Below are 17,269 nucleotides of genomic sequence, written 5' to 3' on the forward strand. Positions count from 1 at the left end.
GGAGAGTGGATCTCATGTAGGTATCCTGCAACCTCACAAATCATTCACAGAGCTCCAGAACGATAGTGTTGCATATATGGAAGTTTTGCAGCCACTGCTAATTGTCCCATTCTTGCATGACAATGTGGTCCCACCAGTCCAAGCTCATCTCCTGTCACTAGACACAGTATTCTATTATGTCCAGAGGATTGAGTGGCACAGCTGAAAGTCATGCTTTGGAACACCTCTGGCTCCATGTTCATTGTGCTGTGGCATCCGTACAGGCAACTAGCACACAAAAAGTCACGTGCCCTCTGTGACCCATTTATGTCATGTGAGGGAGAGGGAATAGAGGGAATAGAGGAATGCCTTGTGGGATGTGGCCAAAAGGAACCCCTGAAAGCATCCACTGCTGCTTTTTGGACCCACCGGACACCAGAAGTATAGGCCAGCCTGCCAAGATTCCCAGGGTGCTTCCTTGCTCTCTGAGTTCAAGATAGGCTCTGTTAATGTGGATGCACTACATCAGAGAACATTCAAATTGAGCCTGTAGTGGGGATGTGGCCCCCCATATTGGTGGCTCAGAATATAACCTTAGTAGATTCAGGCTTATGTAGTAGTATAGACAAGCCCACAGTTTAATCTTTATTTTGTTTAAAAAATATTTCTTCTAGATTGTTTGGGATACTTCTCACAAGGTGGGCTGTGCTGTTGTTTTTTGTCGTATGGCTGCAGGAATCGAAAATGCAGCACATTTCATATGCAACTATGTGCCAAGGTAAGTTATTTTTAAAATATTTTAAGATGAAGATGGTATTATTAATATTTATTCCTCCAAAAATAAATTGGAACCCACACACATCAGGAGTTTAGTATGTGTAATCAGGGAAATGGTTTATCAGCCAATTAATTCAGGCATCTAAAGATCTATGAACTCTAATTAATTGAGCCTGTCAGAGGTAGCTGGCCCTCTAAACAAGTGAAAGGACCAGCCTACCTTCGACCGGCTCAGCAAAGAAGAAATAAGTAGCTCACTTTCACCTGGGATTAGTTAACTCACCGGGTAACAAGAGGCAGTTAATTAGACAGGGTGGCACCTAGGCATGATAAAAGGTAAAGGACCTCAAGAAAGGAACTCTTGAGGAGAACTGCAGTTTCCAGAGAGAGGATCCTTTCAGAAGACAGGTGAGAAACTGCCTGAGAAGCAACACTCCAAATAGGAAGAAGCAGGGCAAGACACTGGGGAAGCCTACAGAGGAAAAGATGTGGCTCAAGGCATTGTCAGGGGCTGTGAAGGATTGGTTATGGCTGTTCCAAACAGACAGCCTGAGCTGAAACCCAATGGAGTAGAAGGCTTTGGCTTCCCTTATATAGGATTTTGAAGAACACCACTTTAAATCAGGGTTGGGCAATAATTCCCCCCCCCCCCCTTTCCATGAGGCACCAATGCCCTGGAAGAGGCTTGGCACGCTCCCCCACCCCAATCCCCAAGCCAATCAGGGCCTGGGGGCAGGGGAGCATGGGAAGCTTCTTCCTGCCCTGCGAAGAGCACATGGCACTTTGAAATGCTGCGGGCTCCTCACAGGGCCGGGGCAGGGCAAAGGAAGCTTCACGCAGCTCCCCTGCCACCAGGCCCTGATTGGCCTAGGGGTGGGGGAGCACGCAAAGCCTTCTCTACCCTGCCCCTGCCACCATGCCTTAATTGGCCTGGGGACAGGGAAGCAGCAGGGCCACCGTGAGCTGGACCCACCCACTTGGCGGACCGCATCCGGTCTGCAGAGGCCCTTTATTCCACCCCTGCTCTAAATCCTGCAGACCGACGGCAGTTTAGCTGCCAGTAAGGCCATGGGAACTTCCAACTCCCCACTATCTTGAAGGTGACAGAGACTATTAAGAACTTGTCCACAGGGCTGGACAACAAACACAAAAATGAGTGTGATAGTATAAGGGAGATGGTAACAGCTGGTGTAGCTTCCTATCTCGTCACAAAGAGGTGCTAATGGATAAAGGCTCCACATAGTGATCCCTGTCAGAGTAGTTTTTTGTGAGCTTCATTGGTAAATCTTATGCCCTTTAACAAAGGAAGGAACTTCTGCACTAGGCGAGGCCTTGCATTGTAGGCAGTATTTGTGGAGTAATTTCTAAATGCATGAATCAGAAAATTGACTCAAAGGTAGAGGGGTGTTTCAGTGCCTGTTGCAAGGCAGAGTGGGCTCTCTTTGAAAATGATAGGGAAGAACCACTCCCATCCTCTGGTGAGCAAAACCAGGCATGGCCTGCCTCTCATGCCAAAAGTAGAGGGGAGGAACAGGAAGTATAAGAGGCAGAGCCTCTAGCTCAGTTGAGCCAAAGCAGAATTTGGATACATCTGCCTTGCTGATGACCCCTGCACCAGAGCCCAAGCTGTGCCAACTTTTGCCCCCGGAGAAGAGCCCAAAAGAAGGGGAACTGCCAGCTGTCAAGTATCCTAAGGAGCTGCTGGAACTGCTGGCCACTGAGCATCCTTAGGAGACTGAGAATGCATGAACAAGAGAACCCTACAAACATGGTAAGAAGAAATCAGACATTATTCTCATTGTGTTGTTGAAACCAGTTAGTGTGTTTCAGTATGATTCCCACTAAGGATTTTAGGGTATGTCTACACTACCCTGCTAGTTCGAACTAGCGGGGTAATGTATGCATACTGAACTTGCTAATGAAACCCGGGATTTGAATTTCCCAGGCTTCATTAGCATAAAGCTGGCGCCGCCATTTTTAAAAGCCGGCTAGTGCGAACCCCGTGCCGCGCAGCTACACGTGGCACGGGCTAGATAGTTCGAACTAGCTAGCTATTCCGAACTATCTGTACGCCTCGTGGAATTACTCACATACTTCAAGTTAAGTAAGTTCTTAAATTTTTTGGTGAATCAAAGCTTTCTCTCAGGAATGTATATCAATTGTAAAGAGTATTTGCTGAAAGTTATTTTGAAACTGTATTGAGTTTCCTATCTGTAGGAAAATTTTTATTTCATATCTATCTTAATCGTACGCAAGCTCTACCTCGAGATATTCATTTTAAATAAATGTGTATACTTATGTTGTGTTTGATTTAAATCATTTGATTTTTCTAGTTGGAAAAAAGGTAGCATTTTAATGTGGTTATCTTTAATACAGGAAAGAGAACAGTGAACAAATGGTTTAAAAATGTTTACTTTTCATGAGGTTTTACCAGTTCTGTAAAAATATGCTGAGTTTATCTCTTAAAGTGTTTAATGCTTTAAACATATTGTCTTATTAAAATTGTACACAGTGAAATTTGTCTGACAGAATTTTCTTATGCCTTTGTAGTGGCAATTACCCAAGAAAACCTTATAAAGCAGGAGCATCATGCAGTGAGTGCTCAAAAGAGGACACCTGTGTGGACAATTTGTGTAGTAAGTGAATGTATTATGCACTAAAAGAGGGAAACAATATCTTCCCTACCTACTGTTCCTTATATTCTTCATACTAGGGATGTGAATGGTTAACTGAGTGATGCTATTGGTTATGATTAACCAGCAGCCCAGTGTCTCTGCTCCCTAGGGCAGGACCACCCGATAAGCCACTGCCCTCACTGTCAAAAGCTCACTCCTAGATCTAAAAGAGTGAGAGTCTTACAGTGGAGAATTTTTTTTATGGAAAGGACTTTGGATGACCAGCAGCCTGATTCAATGTCCTCCCCGCCCCCGAGAGCCTATACCTGGCGTGGATGACAAAAGCAGCACTCTCGGAGGGATGGGCTAGAGAGCTGGACCAGGAGCACAGCACAAAATGCACCCAGTCCCCCACTGACACGGTGCAACCAAGTGATAAAAAACTTCCAGGCAAGGTGGTAGACAGCGAATAGGGCATCATAAAGTGGGTTAAGGGATCCTGCTCAAAAAAAAGCTAGTGATCCCAAAGTGAAGCACAGAGCAACTGGCCAAGCTTCAAGCTCTCCTCAGAACAAGCCTGCAGTACCGCAGAAGCCGGAACCAGGAGCAGATAAAAAAGCAGGCAGGCTGCAAAGCAGCAGAATACCACGTACAGACAAAAACTCACAGTACCATCAGTACCAGTGTACCCCAGTGTGCCGAATGCACAAATGCATCCAGCAATGGCAGGCTATACAGTGATGCCACCACCACCCCCGGTACCGAGATACATGACAGAGGCTGATCTCGCGGTACCATCAATACCATGCTCACCATTATTTGGTACCGACATCACACCATGGTCAAGAGCAGGGGTTCCCAACCTTTTTTGGTCCCCGTATCCCCTTGGCTTTTAGTAAACCTTCCCTTACCCCCTATTCAATATGAAAGGAAATAAATTCTAGATTCTAGAATCCACAACTTTTTTCACTAACACTACTACTTTTGGAATATTTCAGTTAGGATCATTTAGTTATTTACCAAATATTCCCCATGCCCCCTTGACAAGCTTCTCGTACCCCCTGGGGGTACGCGTACCCCAGGCTGGGAACCCCTGGTCTAGAGGTTCTGTATTATCATCCACACCAACATCGCTTATATCAGTGAGATTTACAACGATGACAAGGATGAAATAAGGGGCCAGCGCAGAGTCCCTCAATATGCTGCAACACAGCACCAGCAACCCCAGAATTGGCAGATGGCACAATGGTACCCCCATGACCCTCACCACAGTGTTCCTACTGGGACACATGGGCACCCTACAGAAATCGACAACTGCAATCACAACAAACCGTCCAGATACCAATGGCTCGAGTTGACTACAGCCCAGGCAACCATGACAGCGAGTCATTGATGGAGAAAGCAACACAAGATTTGCTTATCCCTCCTAATACATTATGCTCCACGATGGATGACCATATGGAACCAGAGGTGACGACTATAGAAAGTTTCAAGATCTATTCCACAGGGTAGTGGACACTCTAGATATACAACTCCCACACATAATGCAGAACAAACAAAAGCTTACCAGCATACTTCACTTACCTCAGCACACCAAATTGGCTCTGCCGATGAATGAGGATTTACTGGACCCGGCTAAGGCCATATAGAAGACTTGGCATCGGTACTGACAACTTCAAAGAAAATAGATAAGAAATATTATGTAACACCTATGGGGGTAGAATTCCTATTCTCACACCATTCACCGAATTCATTGGTTGTCAAGGCAGCCAATCAGAGGGGGAATAACAGCAATACCCTAGAGCACAGAATCATGACAAGGAAATAAAGAGGATGGATGCTATTGGGAAGAATGTATACTCATCAAACACAGTAGTGCTGAGGAGAATGTCCTGGTTGCAACTGTCCGGTTTCCCAAAGAAGTACAATCAAACATCGAAGACCTTCCATTTGAGGGAGAGAAACTCTTTGCCGAGGCAACAAATTCGTCTCTCCACACCCTTAAAGACTCTAGGGCGACATTTTGCATGTTAAGGATACAGCTTTCTGGATCCAGGAAGAAACAATACAAATAATATAATCAAAGGTTTAGAACAATAGGGTATAACCAACAACAACAGCCCTATGAGCAGGAGTGGCCTGAGGCCGGCTGCGGCAGCTGGTGCCCCAGATGGAATGCACAATTGGCGCCCCCACCTGCACGGCCATCAATGGCGTGACGTAATCATCGGGCGCCCCGTTGAAGGTGGCACCCTAGGCGACTGCTGAGTCTGCCTATACTCATGGGCCGCCCCTGCCTATGAGAACAAGAGACGTGTAAAACAATCTAGATGAAGACAATCAAATGAGCTAACATCCTCAACCCGGGGGTCCAGTTCCCATCAGCAAATTTGAGGTGCTGGTCGAGGGTACAATAGCCTTCATCCTCCAGGGCAGGCAGATATAGGGAAACAGACATTCGGAAACAAACTTGCCAAATTCTATGCAGCATGGAAGATCATCATCTCTGACCAATGGGTCCTAGAAATAATGTGAACCGGATACAGTATACCATTCACAGCAGTTCCACCAAGGCGCCAATGTCATCCGTCACTATCACAACAGACGCATCCCTGCTGGGATGGGGAGACTACATGAGGAGTGTGATATTACAGGGACAGTGGACATGAGAAGAGTCCCAACTCCATATCAATGTGTTGGAGCTCAAGGCAGTCAGGAGGGCATGCTCCCAACTGCTCAAGTACATACGGAACAAGACAGTAAGAACAGTGTTGGACAATTCCACAAAAACATATTATATAAACAGACAAGGGGGGTCACAAGATCTCACAGCCTATGTGCAGAAGTAACGAAACTGTGGCAATGGTGTATTACACAAAGTCACACCTACTGCAATGCATTTACTGGGCAAGGACAATGTACTAGTGGATGCCCTCAGCAGATAATTCCCACAGAACCACAAATGGCAAATCAATAAGTCCATCATAAACAACCTTTTCCAGAAAGGGGGTTATCCGGCAGTGGACCTGTTTGCAATGCACATCAACTCTAAGTGCCCCCTGTTCTGTTCCAGTGTGGTCATTGGACCACAATCTCTTGGAGACATGTTTGTGGTCCACTGGGCCATCCCATTGGTGTACACGTTTCTACCTTTAGCTTTCATATAACAAATGGTACTAAAGATCAGACAGGATGCAACAAGGGTCATACTGATAGCCCCGAACTGGCCGAGACAAATTTGCTACCCTACCATACTGCAATTCAGCACAGGTCACTCGTACAAGTTTCCACCAGTACGAGCTCTGCTGACCCAAGACAAAGAGCACATACCACATCTGGATTCCACACACTAAACCTGCAAGCATGGATGCTTGTTGGCTCTTGAATAATGAGATAACGCTGTCTTGAAAGGTCAGAGATATTCTGATCACCTCTAGGAGACCCACTATGAGATGGACTTACCTGCAGAAATGGGCCCAATTTGCTGCCTGGAATTCTGCTCACAAGCGGGATCCACACAAGGTGAGGATACCAGACATATTAGAGAATATCCTCCACCTACAGGACACAGGATTATCAATTAGTTCTGTCAATGTACACTTGGCAGCTGTATCTACGATACACCCACCCATACAGGGGTATTCCATTTTTTCCCACTCATGTGTGAAGAGATTCCGGAAAGGTATACAGAACTTCTGTCCACCACATAGAGATCCAGTACCATCATGGGACATGAATCTCGTGCTGGACTCACTCATGAGACGGCCTTTCGAGCCACTCACAACTTGCTCACTACTCCACCTTTCGATGAAAGTAGCTTTTCTCGTAGTGATAACATCAGTTAGGAAAGTGGGAGAGATACTCATGGCAGACCCGCCATACATGGTGTTCCACACAGACAAGGTTGCTCTTAGAACCCACCTGAAATTCCTTCCCAAGATATCTACCTCATTCCACTGTAACAAACCAATATACTTACCTGTGTTCTTCCCAAAACCACACAAGAACAGCAATCAGGCAGTGCTGTACACGCTGGATGTACGCAGGGCATTAGCCTTTTACTTTGAACACACAAGAAACTTCTGATGCACTCTTGCGCAGTCAGGTCTGGGGTCAACCTGTTTCTAAGCAACGAATATCTAAATGGATTTCTACATGCATACAACTGGCTTACTCCCAGAAACACAGACAGCCACCAACAGTTATACAGGCACACTCCACGACAGCTGTTTCTACCACAACTGCCTTTCTCAAGGGCCTTCCAATAAATATCATGTGCAGAACTGCAACATGGGCTTCGGCCAATACCTTTGTACAACATTACACTATTCAGACCTTTGAGGACTCAGACACCAGATTTGGAAGTACCATAGGGCGTATCTAGACTACAGTGTTTTTTTTTTTAAGTGGCCTTTTTTCAAGAAAACTTCCCCCTGCGTCCAGACTGTTGCCGCATTCCTGTGGCATTTTTTTTCGACTGCGGAAAACCTTGTTTTATGAGGAATTGCTCTTTTTTAAAAAAGGCATTATGTAATGCAAACTGTGCTTTTTTGAAAGAGGCTACCTGGATGATCTCTTTAGAAAAAGCAGCTCGCTTTTTCGAAAGTACTGGTTGTAGTCTAGATGCTCTTTTTTGAAAGAGGCTTTTTCGAAAGTATCTTTTGAAAAAGCCTCTTTTGAAAGAGGCTTGCAGTCTAGACATAGCCATACTGTCCAACATCTAGCCCTGCAACACAGAGCACCCACCGCCAAGCAGGAATACTGCTATGTAGTCACCTAAATGGAACACCCATGGGGGAGCCTCTGCCTTGGCACTGTCCCCCACCCCTAGAAGCCTCTTGCTTGCTGCGCAGGGCACAGGAAAAAGAGGAGGGTGTGCTGATGTCAGGGTGCCCCTCCATCCGCCCTGTACCCCATCTCCATAGAACGGGGGAGGCGGGCTGCAATGGAGAGAGTTTGCTGACTGCTTTTGGGAGTAGGGGTAAGCCTGCCTTAGTCCCCTGCACCACCACCCAGAAGCCTCCTATGGCAATCAGTGCCCAGATGGAGCCTGCATTCCAAACCCCAGCCCTAGTCCTGAACCCCTCCTGTACCCTAACCCCCTGCCCTAGCTCTGAGACCCCCTGTACCCAAACATTCATCCGGAGCCTACTCCTTAAACGTCCCCTGCTGCTCAACTACCTCAGCTCAGAACCCCTCCCACACTCCAGATCCTTTAGCCCAAGATCAGAGTCCGCATCCCCTCCCCCACACCTCAGCGCCAACCCTGATAAAATTTAGTGAGGATGAGAGAGGGAGGTTGGAGTGAGCAGGGGCAAGGCCTCGGAGAAGGGGCGGGCAAGAGTGTTTGATTTTGAGGTAGATCCTGAATTGCACTTAAATTTAAAAATTGATCTCATGCTTAAAAGGATTGGAGACCACTGTATTAAGGTGTTCTTAATTGGTTCCTAAATATCAATGATTTTTCTGATTAAATTCTCTCTCTGTTGACGTGGCTCATAATTTTCAGTTTTGAGAAGGTAGATCTATTAAAGCACCACGTGTGTATAGATATGTCTCGCCTGAACTTTATTTTGAATGCACATTGTAAATGTGAACAAGTGATGGTCACTTGTACCTAACCTGGCACTAACTTTTAGTTCTACAGGTTGAACCTTTCTAGCCACCCTTGGGGACCTGACTGATTCCAAACCAGAGAATTTTCCAGACCACATAAAGTCAATATTGTCTAGCAGCATTACCAACACTTCCACTGCTTAGTGGGCTGTTCGAGGACAGTTAGGGGTAAATTAGACCTAAGTAACAACACAGAACACTGAGAGCTAGGATTGGTGGCTGTAAACAAACTTTATAGGACCATGGGAAATAGGCCACACCCATGATAAGTGGACATCAGGCTAACTAAAATCATTCTGAACAACAGATGTTTCCGGAACAGCGAGCTCTGGACTAGAGAGGTTCAACCTGCATAATCAGTTCCTCTTTATCTTTACAAGATCTCATATAGAATTCCCTCATGTTTGTTGCAACATTTCTGAGTTAGAAAAATGTCATCTATAATGTTTAGAAATTATAAGGATATTTTAATGCTGGCAGCATGAAACCTCCAGCATATGTCACTCAAATTGAAATTCCCCCGTGATCATACATTGTTGTTTTTTGCCCCCCTGCACATTATAGATGGTGCATAAGGATGCAGTCATCTTGTTCCCTAGTATAATTTGATGATCTGTAGCACACACCAACTAGTATCTCATCTTGTGCCTTGTCTGTTAAAATATTGATCCATGACACTCAATCATTTTTTCCATGCTATCAGTAACTCAAACAGGCAATATCATTTTGACAAACTCATTCTCCTTCCACTTTTGCCCATTTCATCCTTCATGAATATATTAAAAATAATTTTAATATTCTAATTATGTGACTCATCCTACCAGGTTTCAGTAATACCAGCTAGAGCAAATGTATTCTAAAAATGAGCAATTTCAATTCCTCTTGTTTGTTACCAAAGCTCCTAGCATTAGTGTATCATTTAAAGAATTTCTTCTTGTCCTTTTGTTCCTTGATTAATTTTGTTCTCAACATCTCAGTTTTGCGCTAAGATATTATTTTTTTCTTTTCTCTTTACTCTTCTCATTGCTATTAGTTTAGCCTCTTCCTTACTACTCTAGTTAGCCTATATCCCCCAGGAGATTGGTCTCTCTTCTAGGCTATGTCTAGGCTACTTTTTTTTGGAAAAAGATATGCAAAATGTACTCCACAATTTGTGTACCTTTTTCTAATTTTTTTTCCCGCCTCCTGTTCATAAGACATCTCACCAATACCAGATTCTACAGGCCTCTCTCCTTGACCTCACTAAGGAATACCGAAAAAACTGCTCATGAAACTCCCTGATGCAGCTCAGGAACAAATTTACATTAACACCCCATCCCCCTGCCCCCAATCCCTGACCAGGAACTTTCTATCTGCTACCCAAAATACATAAACCTGGTAATCCCGGATAGCCCATCATCTCAAGCATTGGCACACTCACCACAGGATTATCGGTCTCTGTCAACTCCCTCCTCAGACCCTATGCTACCAGCACTCCTAGCTACCTCTGCGAGACCACTGACTTGCTGAGGAAGCTTCAAAACATCAGTAATCTTCCTGAAAATACCATCCTGGCCACCATGGATGTAGAAGCCCTTTACACCAATATTCCACATGAAGACGGATTATGGGCCATCAAGAACACCATCCTTGATAACAAAACTGCACACCTGATTATAGAGCTCTGTGTCTTTGTCCTCATCCACAACTACTTCCAATTCAGAGACAATTTCTATCTCCAAGTCAACGGCACAGCCATGGGCACTTGCATGGTACCACAATATGCCAACATCTTTATGGCTGACCTTTAACAACATTTTCTCAGCTCCCACCCCCTAACACCGCTACTTTACTTATGCTACATTGATGACACTTCAAAAGATCTCCAAGTAGCTGTCTTGTCACAAACCAGTTCTGCAAGCCAGATCCACAGGGAAGCATTGAAATTAGAGTTCATCCGCAAATTCAATTCATATGCTAATGGACTCAGTTGTGATAAAGTTGGTTGGGACACTACCAATTGAACAACCATTGAAGATGCAAACAGCTCTCTGTGTTGTATCCTTCCTGACATGGGAGTCTATCAATTGACTTTGATTTTTATCTGCTTCGGTTTAACTATCCAAACTTCATATACTTACTGATGCTCTTTCTCCCACTTCCCTTCTTTTTTTCCCTCCCCCCTCCGCTTCCCCTCTCCTATTTATTTCGGGTATACATATCCCAAACTCATAACTCGGGTCATCTGAAGAAGTGGGCTATGCCCACAAAAGCTCACGATACCATCTACATGTTTTGTTAGTCTATAAAGTGCTACCAGACCATTTGTTGTTTTTTTTCTGTAACAGACTAACTTATCTACCCCCTGAAATTACTTATGTAGGCAGTAATTTTATGCCTTCTGTCTTTGCTCATGAGACAGAAAGATCTCAGATTAGCTTCATTTTTAGAATCAGTCACTAATTCTTTGTACCTGAATTTTTAAGTGGCCTGCTTGAGACAGATAAGCTACAGTTCCTGAGGCCTCTGAAAATCAGACGTAAGGCAGCAACTAGGCACTCAAATATTGAGGGACACAAAACAGTAACATACTTCTGAAAATTTTGGCCTAAATCATTGTCTTTCTTTATTCATCTGTATAATAGAGGTGATGTTTTACCAAATCTGTTGAGTACATTAAAGATTATGTAGTGTTTACTGTTTGTTTTTAAAATGAACAAGGCCAGAGCACTAACTGGAAAATAAAAAGGTACTGTATTCCCTCACATATCAACAACATTTTTCAAACTATCAATAGCTATGTGCTAGTGAAGATGCATACACTTGCTTCATTTGGATTCTGGAGTGCACCACGTAAAATGCTCTTTAAAAAATTAATAACATTCAGCACTTTAGATTTCAATTATTTTTAAATTTTGACATTAAAAATTGTTACCTTGTAAACTGATTGCCATGTACTATTTCCATTTATTATCTAATGAAGATTTAAAAAGGAAAAAAAACCTTCTTTTAGTATCTGTACATACTTGGTGTGCATGAACATGTATTTGGCATCTTATGGTCAGCTTGGTGTCTGTTGGGGTTTTGTGTGCACCCACATGTCTTTGTGTTCCCCCTCCCAAGGGTAAAAAGGACTCAGTGACCCTGATAGCCACTCAGTTCTTTCTTATTGCCTATTAAAGCAAGTCAGATTACCATCAGTGTCCTTGTAGTTACACTTTTTACACAGTAATTACAGTAGCAATTGTATTTTAATTTCCCTTGCTATTTTTAGTGATCTTGGGTCATATCTATACCTCATTACACTTACATAAAGCTGCCACAGTTAATGTATCATTTGTGTGCATACTTGGCTCCTTGCACTAGCACTGTTTATCCTCACTAGGGCTACGTTTACACCACAGGCTTCTTTCGAAAGAAGCTTTTCTGGAAGAGATCTTCCGAAAAAACTTCTTCCAAAAGAGCGTGTCCACACTGTGAAAACGCATCAAAAAAGCGATCTGCTTTTTCAAAAGATAACATCCACACTAAATGGACGTTATCTCGCATTTAAGCTGTGATTACTATGGGCGGAGTGGCCACCAGGGCACCTGTGCTTTTTCCTTTTTCCTCTCCTTTCGAAAGAACTCCCTCTTCCCTGTCCACATATGCCTTTTTCCAAAAGAGTTCTTTTGGAAGGGTTCTTCCTTGTAGAAGGCGGTTTACCTGTGTTCTTTTGATTTTTTTTCGAAAGAATGCGATTGCAGTGTGGATGTAAATGAAGTTTTTTTCGGAAAAATGGCTGTTTTTCCAAAAAAACACTGTAGTGTAAACATAGCCTCGGAGAGCTTGTGTTGATGAGTAGTGCACTATGAGTAGTTTATCTGAGGGTATGTCTACACTACCCTCCTAGTTCGAACTAGGAGGGTAATGTATGCATACCGCACTTGCTAATGAAGCCCGGGATTTGAATTTCCCGGGCTTCATTAGCATAAGCGGGGAGCCGCCATTTTTAAATCCCCGCTGCTTCGAACCCCGTGTAGCGCGGCTACACGGGGCTCGAACTAGGTAGTTCGGACTAGGGTGCCTATTCCGAACTACCGGTACACCTCGTTTCACGAGGAGTAACGGTAGTTCGGAATAGGACCCTAGTCCGAACTACCTAGTTCGAGCCCCGTGTAGCCGCGCTACACGGGGTTCGAAGCAGCGGGGATTTAAAAATGGCGGCTCCCCGCTTATGCTAATGAAGCCCGGGAAATTCAAATCCCGGGCTTCATTAGCAAGTGCGGTATGCATACATTACCCCGCTAGTTCGAACTAGCGGGGTAGTGTAGACATACCCTGAGTGTACAACTCACCATTGTCTGGCACACTGTCTTTTGGGAAATGTTGACAAGGAACGATGGGACAGAAACAATCCATGCAGGAGTAACTGGAAGCAAGGGGTCAGTTTCCCATTATACAATTTTTCTATCCCATAATGCCATCCATATCCCATAATATTCATGCTTTTAAAATATTTGCATATGTATCACATAGTATAGTGTTGCTATATCATCATAAGCAGGCACTTAAGTTAGTGGAAGATAAATATGAGTGTAGACACATGCATAGTTAGGTCAATACAAGACAACTTAAGTTGACCTAACTTTATAGTGCATACCAGGCCTTAGCCTGTTGGCAAACAACACAAACAAGCTTGTTTCATACTAGTGCTGGGACTCTGAGCCTCATGGCTGGATCAAAGGCTGCAAGCTGGAAAACATGAGCTGTTGGTTCTGAAGTTTCCCTGAGGGAAGAAGTTCCTTATATTTCTTTAAATTCTCACTCAGTTCTCTATCCTTGATAAATGTTACTTCAGGGTTTCCAGGAATCAGACAAGAACTCAGCGAAGAACTCAAAGACTTCATCTCAAACACCTCACACTGGACCTCACACTTAGTCTCATTAACATAGGTCTGACAACTGATAGGTACTTCTAATGCTGTTATATATATATATCTTGGTTTCTGTTATTACCACTCCAATTCCTCTGATGAAGTGGGTTTTGCCCACAAAAGCTCATGATTCTTATATATTTTGGTTAATCTCCAAAGTACCTTAGAACCACTCATTATGGCTATGTCTAGACTGCAAGCCTCTTTCGAAAGAGCCTCTTTCGAAAGAGAGCGTCTAGACTGCACGCGGAATTTCGAAAAAGCAAGCCGCTTTTTCGAAAGAAAGCACCCAGTGAGTCTGGATGCTCTCTTTCTAAAAAGCCTGTTTGCTTTCAAGAACGCCTTCTTTCAAAAGAGCACTTTCGAAAGAAGGCATTCTTCCTCGTGGAATTAGGTTTACCACCGTCGAAAGAAAAGCCGCATTCTTTCGATTTAATTTCGAAAGAACACGGCTGCAGTCTAGACGCAGGTGAAGTTTTTTCGAATAAAGGCTACTTTTTTCGAAAAAACCCCTGAGTCTGGACACAGCCTATTTGTAAAGTTACAGACTAACACAGCAACCCCTCTGAGATTTTTTACATTAGCAAGATGACTTCACCGTCTCGTGTTAGATTTCATTCTTCCAAAATACAGACGACCTTAACAGCTTAATTTAGTGCTCCGAGAGATGACATGTGGAGCAACTACTTCGAATTCAGTTGATATGTTCACCAGCCACTATAAATTGATGTCTGGTGTCAGAGCCGATGCCAAATTTGTTTGGATTATACTGCAATCATTATTTATATCCTGCCTCCTAGACAAGTTAGGAATTAAACTGCTAGCTCATGACCATGATTGGGATATGCACATACAGACACTCAAAGAAGAAAGAAGGTTTATTTTACAGTAACTGATTCTTTGAGATGTTCTGTACCTGTGGATCCCATGACTTGTTCCCCTTCCCTGCAGTCTGGAGTCTCATTTGGATGCTTGGCGATGAAACACCTGAATAGTGATTGGGGTCCCTCCATTCTTTCGGCTCTTGGGTGGAGGAGCGCAGAAGAATAGACAACCCCAATGGACACTGCTGGTCAAAAAATTCTGAACTCTTATTCATGCAGGGCATGTGCAGAAAGAATGATCCATGTGTATATAACATCCCAAAGAATCACAGTTACTATAAGGTGAGTAAACCATTCGTTCCTAGCTGATTAAACTATTTCTTTTTTTCCCCTCCAGGAAATCCAGAACGTGATAAAATAATTCGTATGTATTACAATTCTGCACTTATTACTTGAAGTTTAATTTTTTAAAAGCATGTTGTGCCCAATAAGAATTTATGTTTGTATGCTTGTTTATAGGTTACACAAGATGGTATCCACCCTGGGAGAACAGGATTGTATGTGATGAGTCCTGTATTGCAGTTGTGGTTTTAAGACCACTGCTGATGTTACTGGCTTTTATTACTGTTTTTCTTATGCAGAAGCATTATTCAAGTATGAGTATATCTAAATAATCTATTTGAAATATATATTTCAGGAAAAGTTATGACAAGTCCCATAATGATTAACATATCACCACTACCTCTTGATTGAGCGAATTATTTTGATTGATGTTTTTACAATGAATTTGATTATTTAATATATTATAAAGTGTTATCATATGTTTAATGGGTTATAAAAATAAATTATTTTTGCTCTAAGCCCTTACATATTGTATTTATAAATGAAGATAATTATATTGCATTAAAGATATGAAAAATAATAAAAAGGCAAACATTTAAGTTAAAGGTCTGGCAAAAGTCTGAGAGAAAACTTATTTCATCATTGAAAAACCATTTATATCATCAAATAAAGAGGAACACCTGGCTTCTAGAGTTCAATAAATAAATGAAAACAGTGTGTCCACTTTATAGTGAGGCAAATATTAAATATTTAAAGTGTTAACTACCTAATTTAGATGTTTCTCTAAAAATCTTACAAGACCCAATCCTATTTTTCTGGAAGCAGGTCAAAACTCCAAGTTAAATGGAAACGGGTAAATATCACTTCTATAAAAAGAAAAACATTCTATGAACTAGCCAATTAGCCCGTCATAAGACGGGATTTTCAGGTCTCTCCTACACATCGGTCTTCTCTCCTGATCCTCCAGTCTCTTGCTCCGTCTCTCTCTCTCTCTTTCCTCCTCCTACTGCCTCCCCCCCTCTCTCTCAGCTCTCCTCCACCTTCTGCCTCTCTCTCCGTCTCTTTCTTTCTCTTCTTCCCCTCCTGCCTCTCACTCTCTCTCCACTCTCCTCTGTCTCCATCAGAGATGCATGCTTGTCCAGGCCCTGCCCCCTCGATGTGTACATCACTGCCCTACCTCTCTTCACCTCCCGCCATGGCTCTCAGCTGAGTTCTGCGCTGCTCAGTCGGGCCACTGTGGGGGAGCAAGAGGAGCGAGTGACCATTTGGGCTTCCCCATGACGGCCCGGCTGAGTGGCGCAGAACTGATCTGAGTGCCACAGCGGGAGGCAAATGGGGGGTACGAAGAGGGGCGTGAAGAGGGGCAGGGCCCAGCTGTGTACATTACCGCCCCACCCCCGCTTCCCCTTCCGCCATGGCGCTTGGCTGACTTCTGCGCCGCTCAGCCAGGCCGCCGCAGGGGAGCAAGCAGCACAAGTGGCCGTTTGGGCCTCGAACTCCCCATGCATCATGGGAGTGCTGCATTGGGAAGCAACAGCACCCCCTAGAGGCAAGATGTAACGCTAGCGCATTACAGAGTCACAGACATTGGGCTACTATATATATATGATATTCAAAAGTATTAATATATACTTTTTTTCCTAGACCTATAAATTTGTGAATGCCAGCTATTCATTAAGGTTTCAACTATTAAAAATAATTATCCTTCAATCAATTTGTTCACAACTTATTTTGAACTTGAGAAAAATATACAATGCTCCAGTTCAGATTTTTCTTGTGGTTCCTAGTTTGCATCACAACAAACCATTTTTATTTAAATATGGATCTTGTGTCTGTTTTTTATTATAAAACAAATAAACAATTTTATTTGAAAGCTATTACAATACCTCTGATAAATATATGGTTACCAGTTGTGCCTATTGGAGTCCAGGAGGTAGACTCCTGGCATTAGCCCACCCACATCTAAAGGACCTCCCCCCAGCCTACGAGGAGGGTCCACAAAGCCCAGAAAGCCAACTGATTACTTGGGACAAATAAAGACAAAATAGTGATGGGTGTGAGGGTCAAAGGGCTGAAACAAGGGAACCAGATGGGGAAACCAAGCAGAGAATCCCGGACAGCATCCAATGCCCCTCGAAGGTCTCAAGAGAGCCAGCGGACGCTGCCCAGTGGAATTCTGCCCGGATGCATGAGCGGATGCAAGAACGGAAATAGGCCCCAC

The 17,269-nt window shown here is 43.6% G+C and overlaps 1 protein-coding gene across 1 annotated transcript in view; it reads left to right on the forward strand.

Annotated features, from left to right (window-relative positions):
- LOC112545529 (glioma pathogenesis-related protein 1-like) overlaps positions 1-15,566 on the forward strand; it is a 33,300-nt gene extending 17,734 nt beyond the window's left edge. Inside the window, exons 3-6 of the mRNA XM_075932037.1 lie at positions 654-757; positions 3,307-3,392; positions 15,104-15,130; positions 15,226-15,566. Coding sequence (XP_075788152.1) covers positions 654-757; positions 3,307-3,392; positions 15,104-15,130; positions 15,226-15,380 — 372 coding nt within the window. The 3' untranslated portion in view covers positions 15,381-15,566. The remainder of the gene's footprint in view (positions 1-653; positions 758-3,306; positions 3,393-15,103; positions 15,131-15,225) is intronic.
- Positions 15,567-17,269: the final 1,703 nt, after the last annotated feature.

This window comes from Pelodiscus sinensis, chromosome 1, assembly GCF_049634645.1.
Source record: "Pelodiscus sinensis isolate JC-2024 chromosome 1, ASM4963464v1, whole genome shotgun sequence".
Lineage (NCBI taxonomy): Eukaryota > Metazoa > Chordata > Testudines > Trionychidae > Pelodiscus > Pelodiscus sinensis.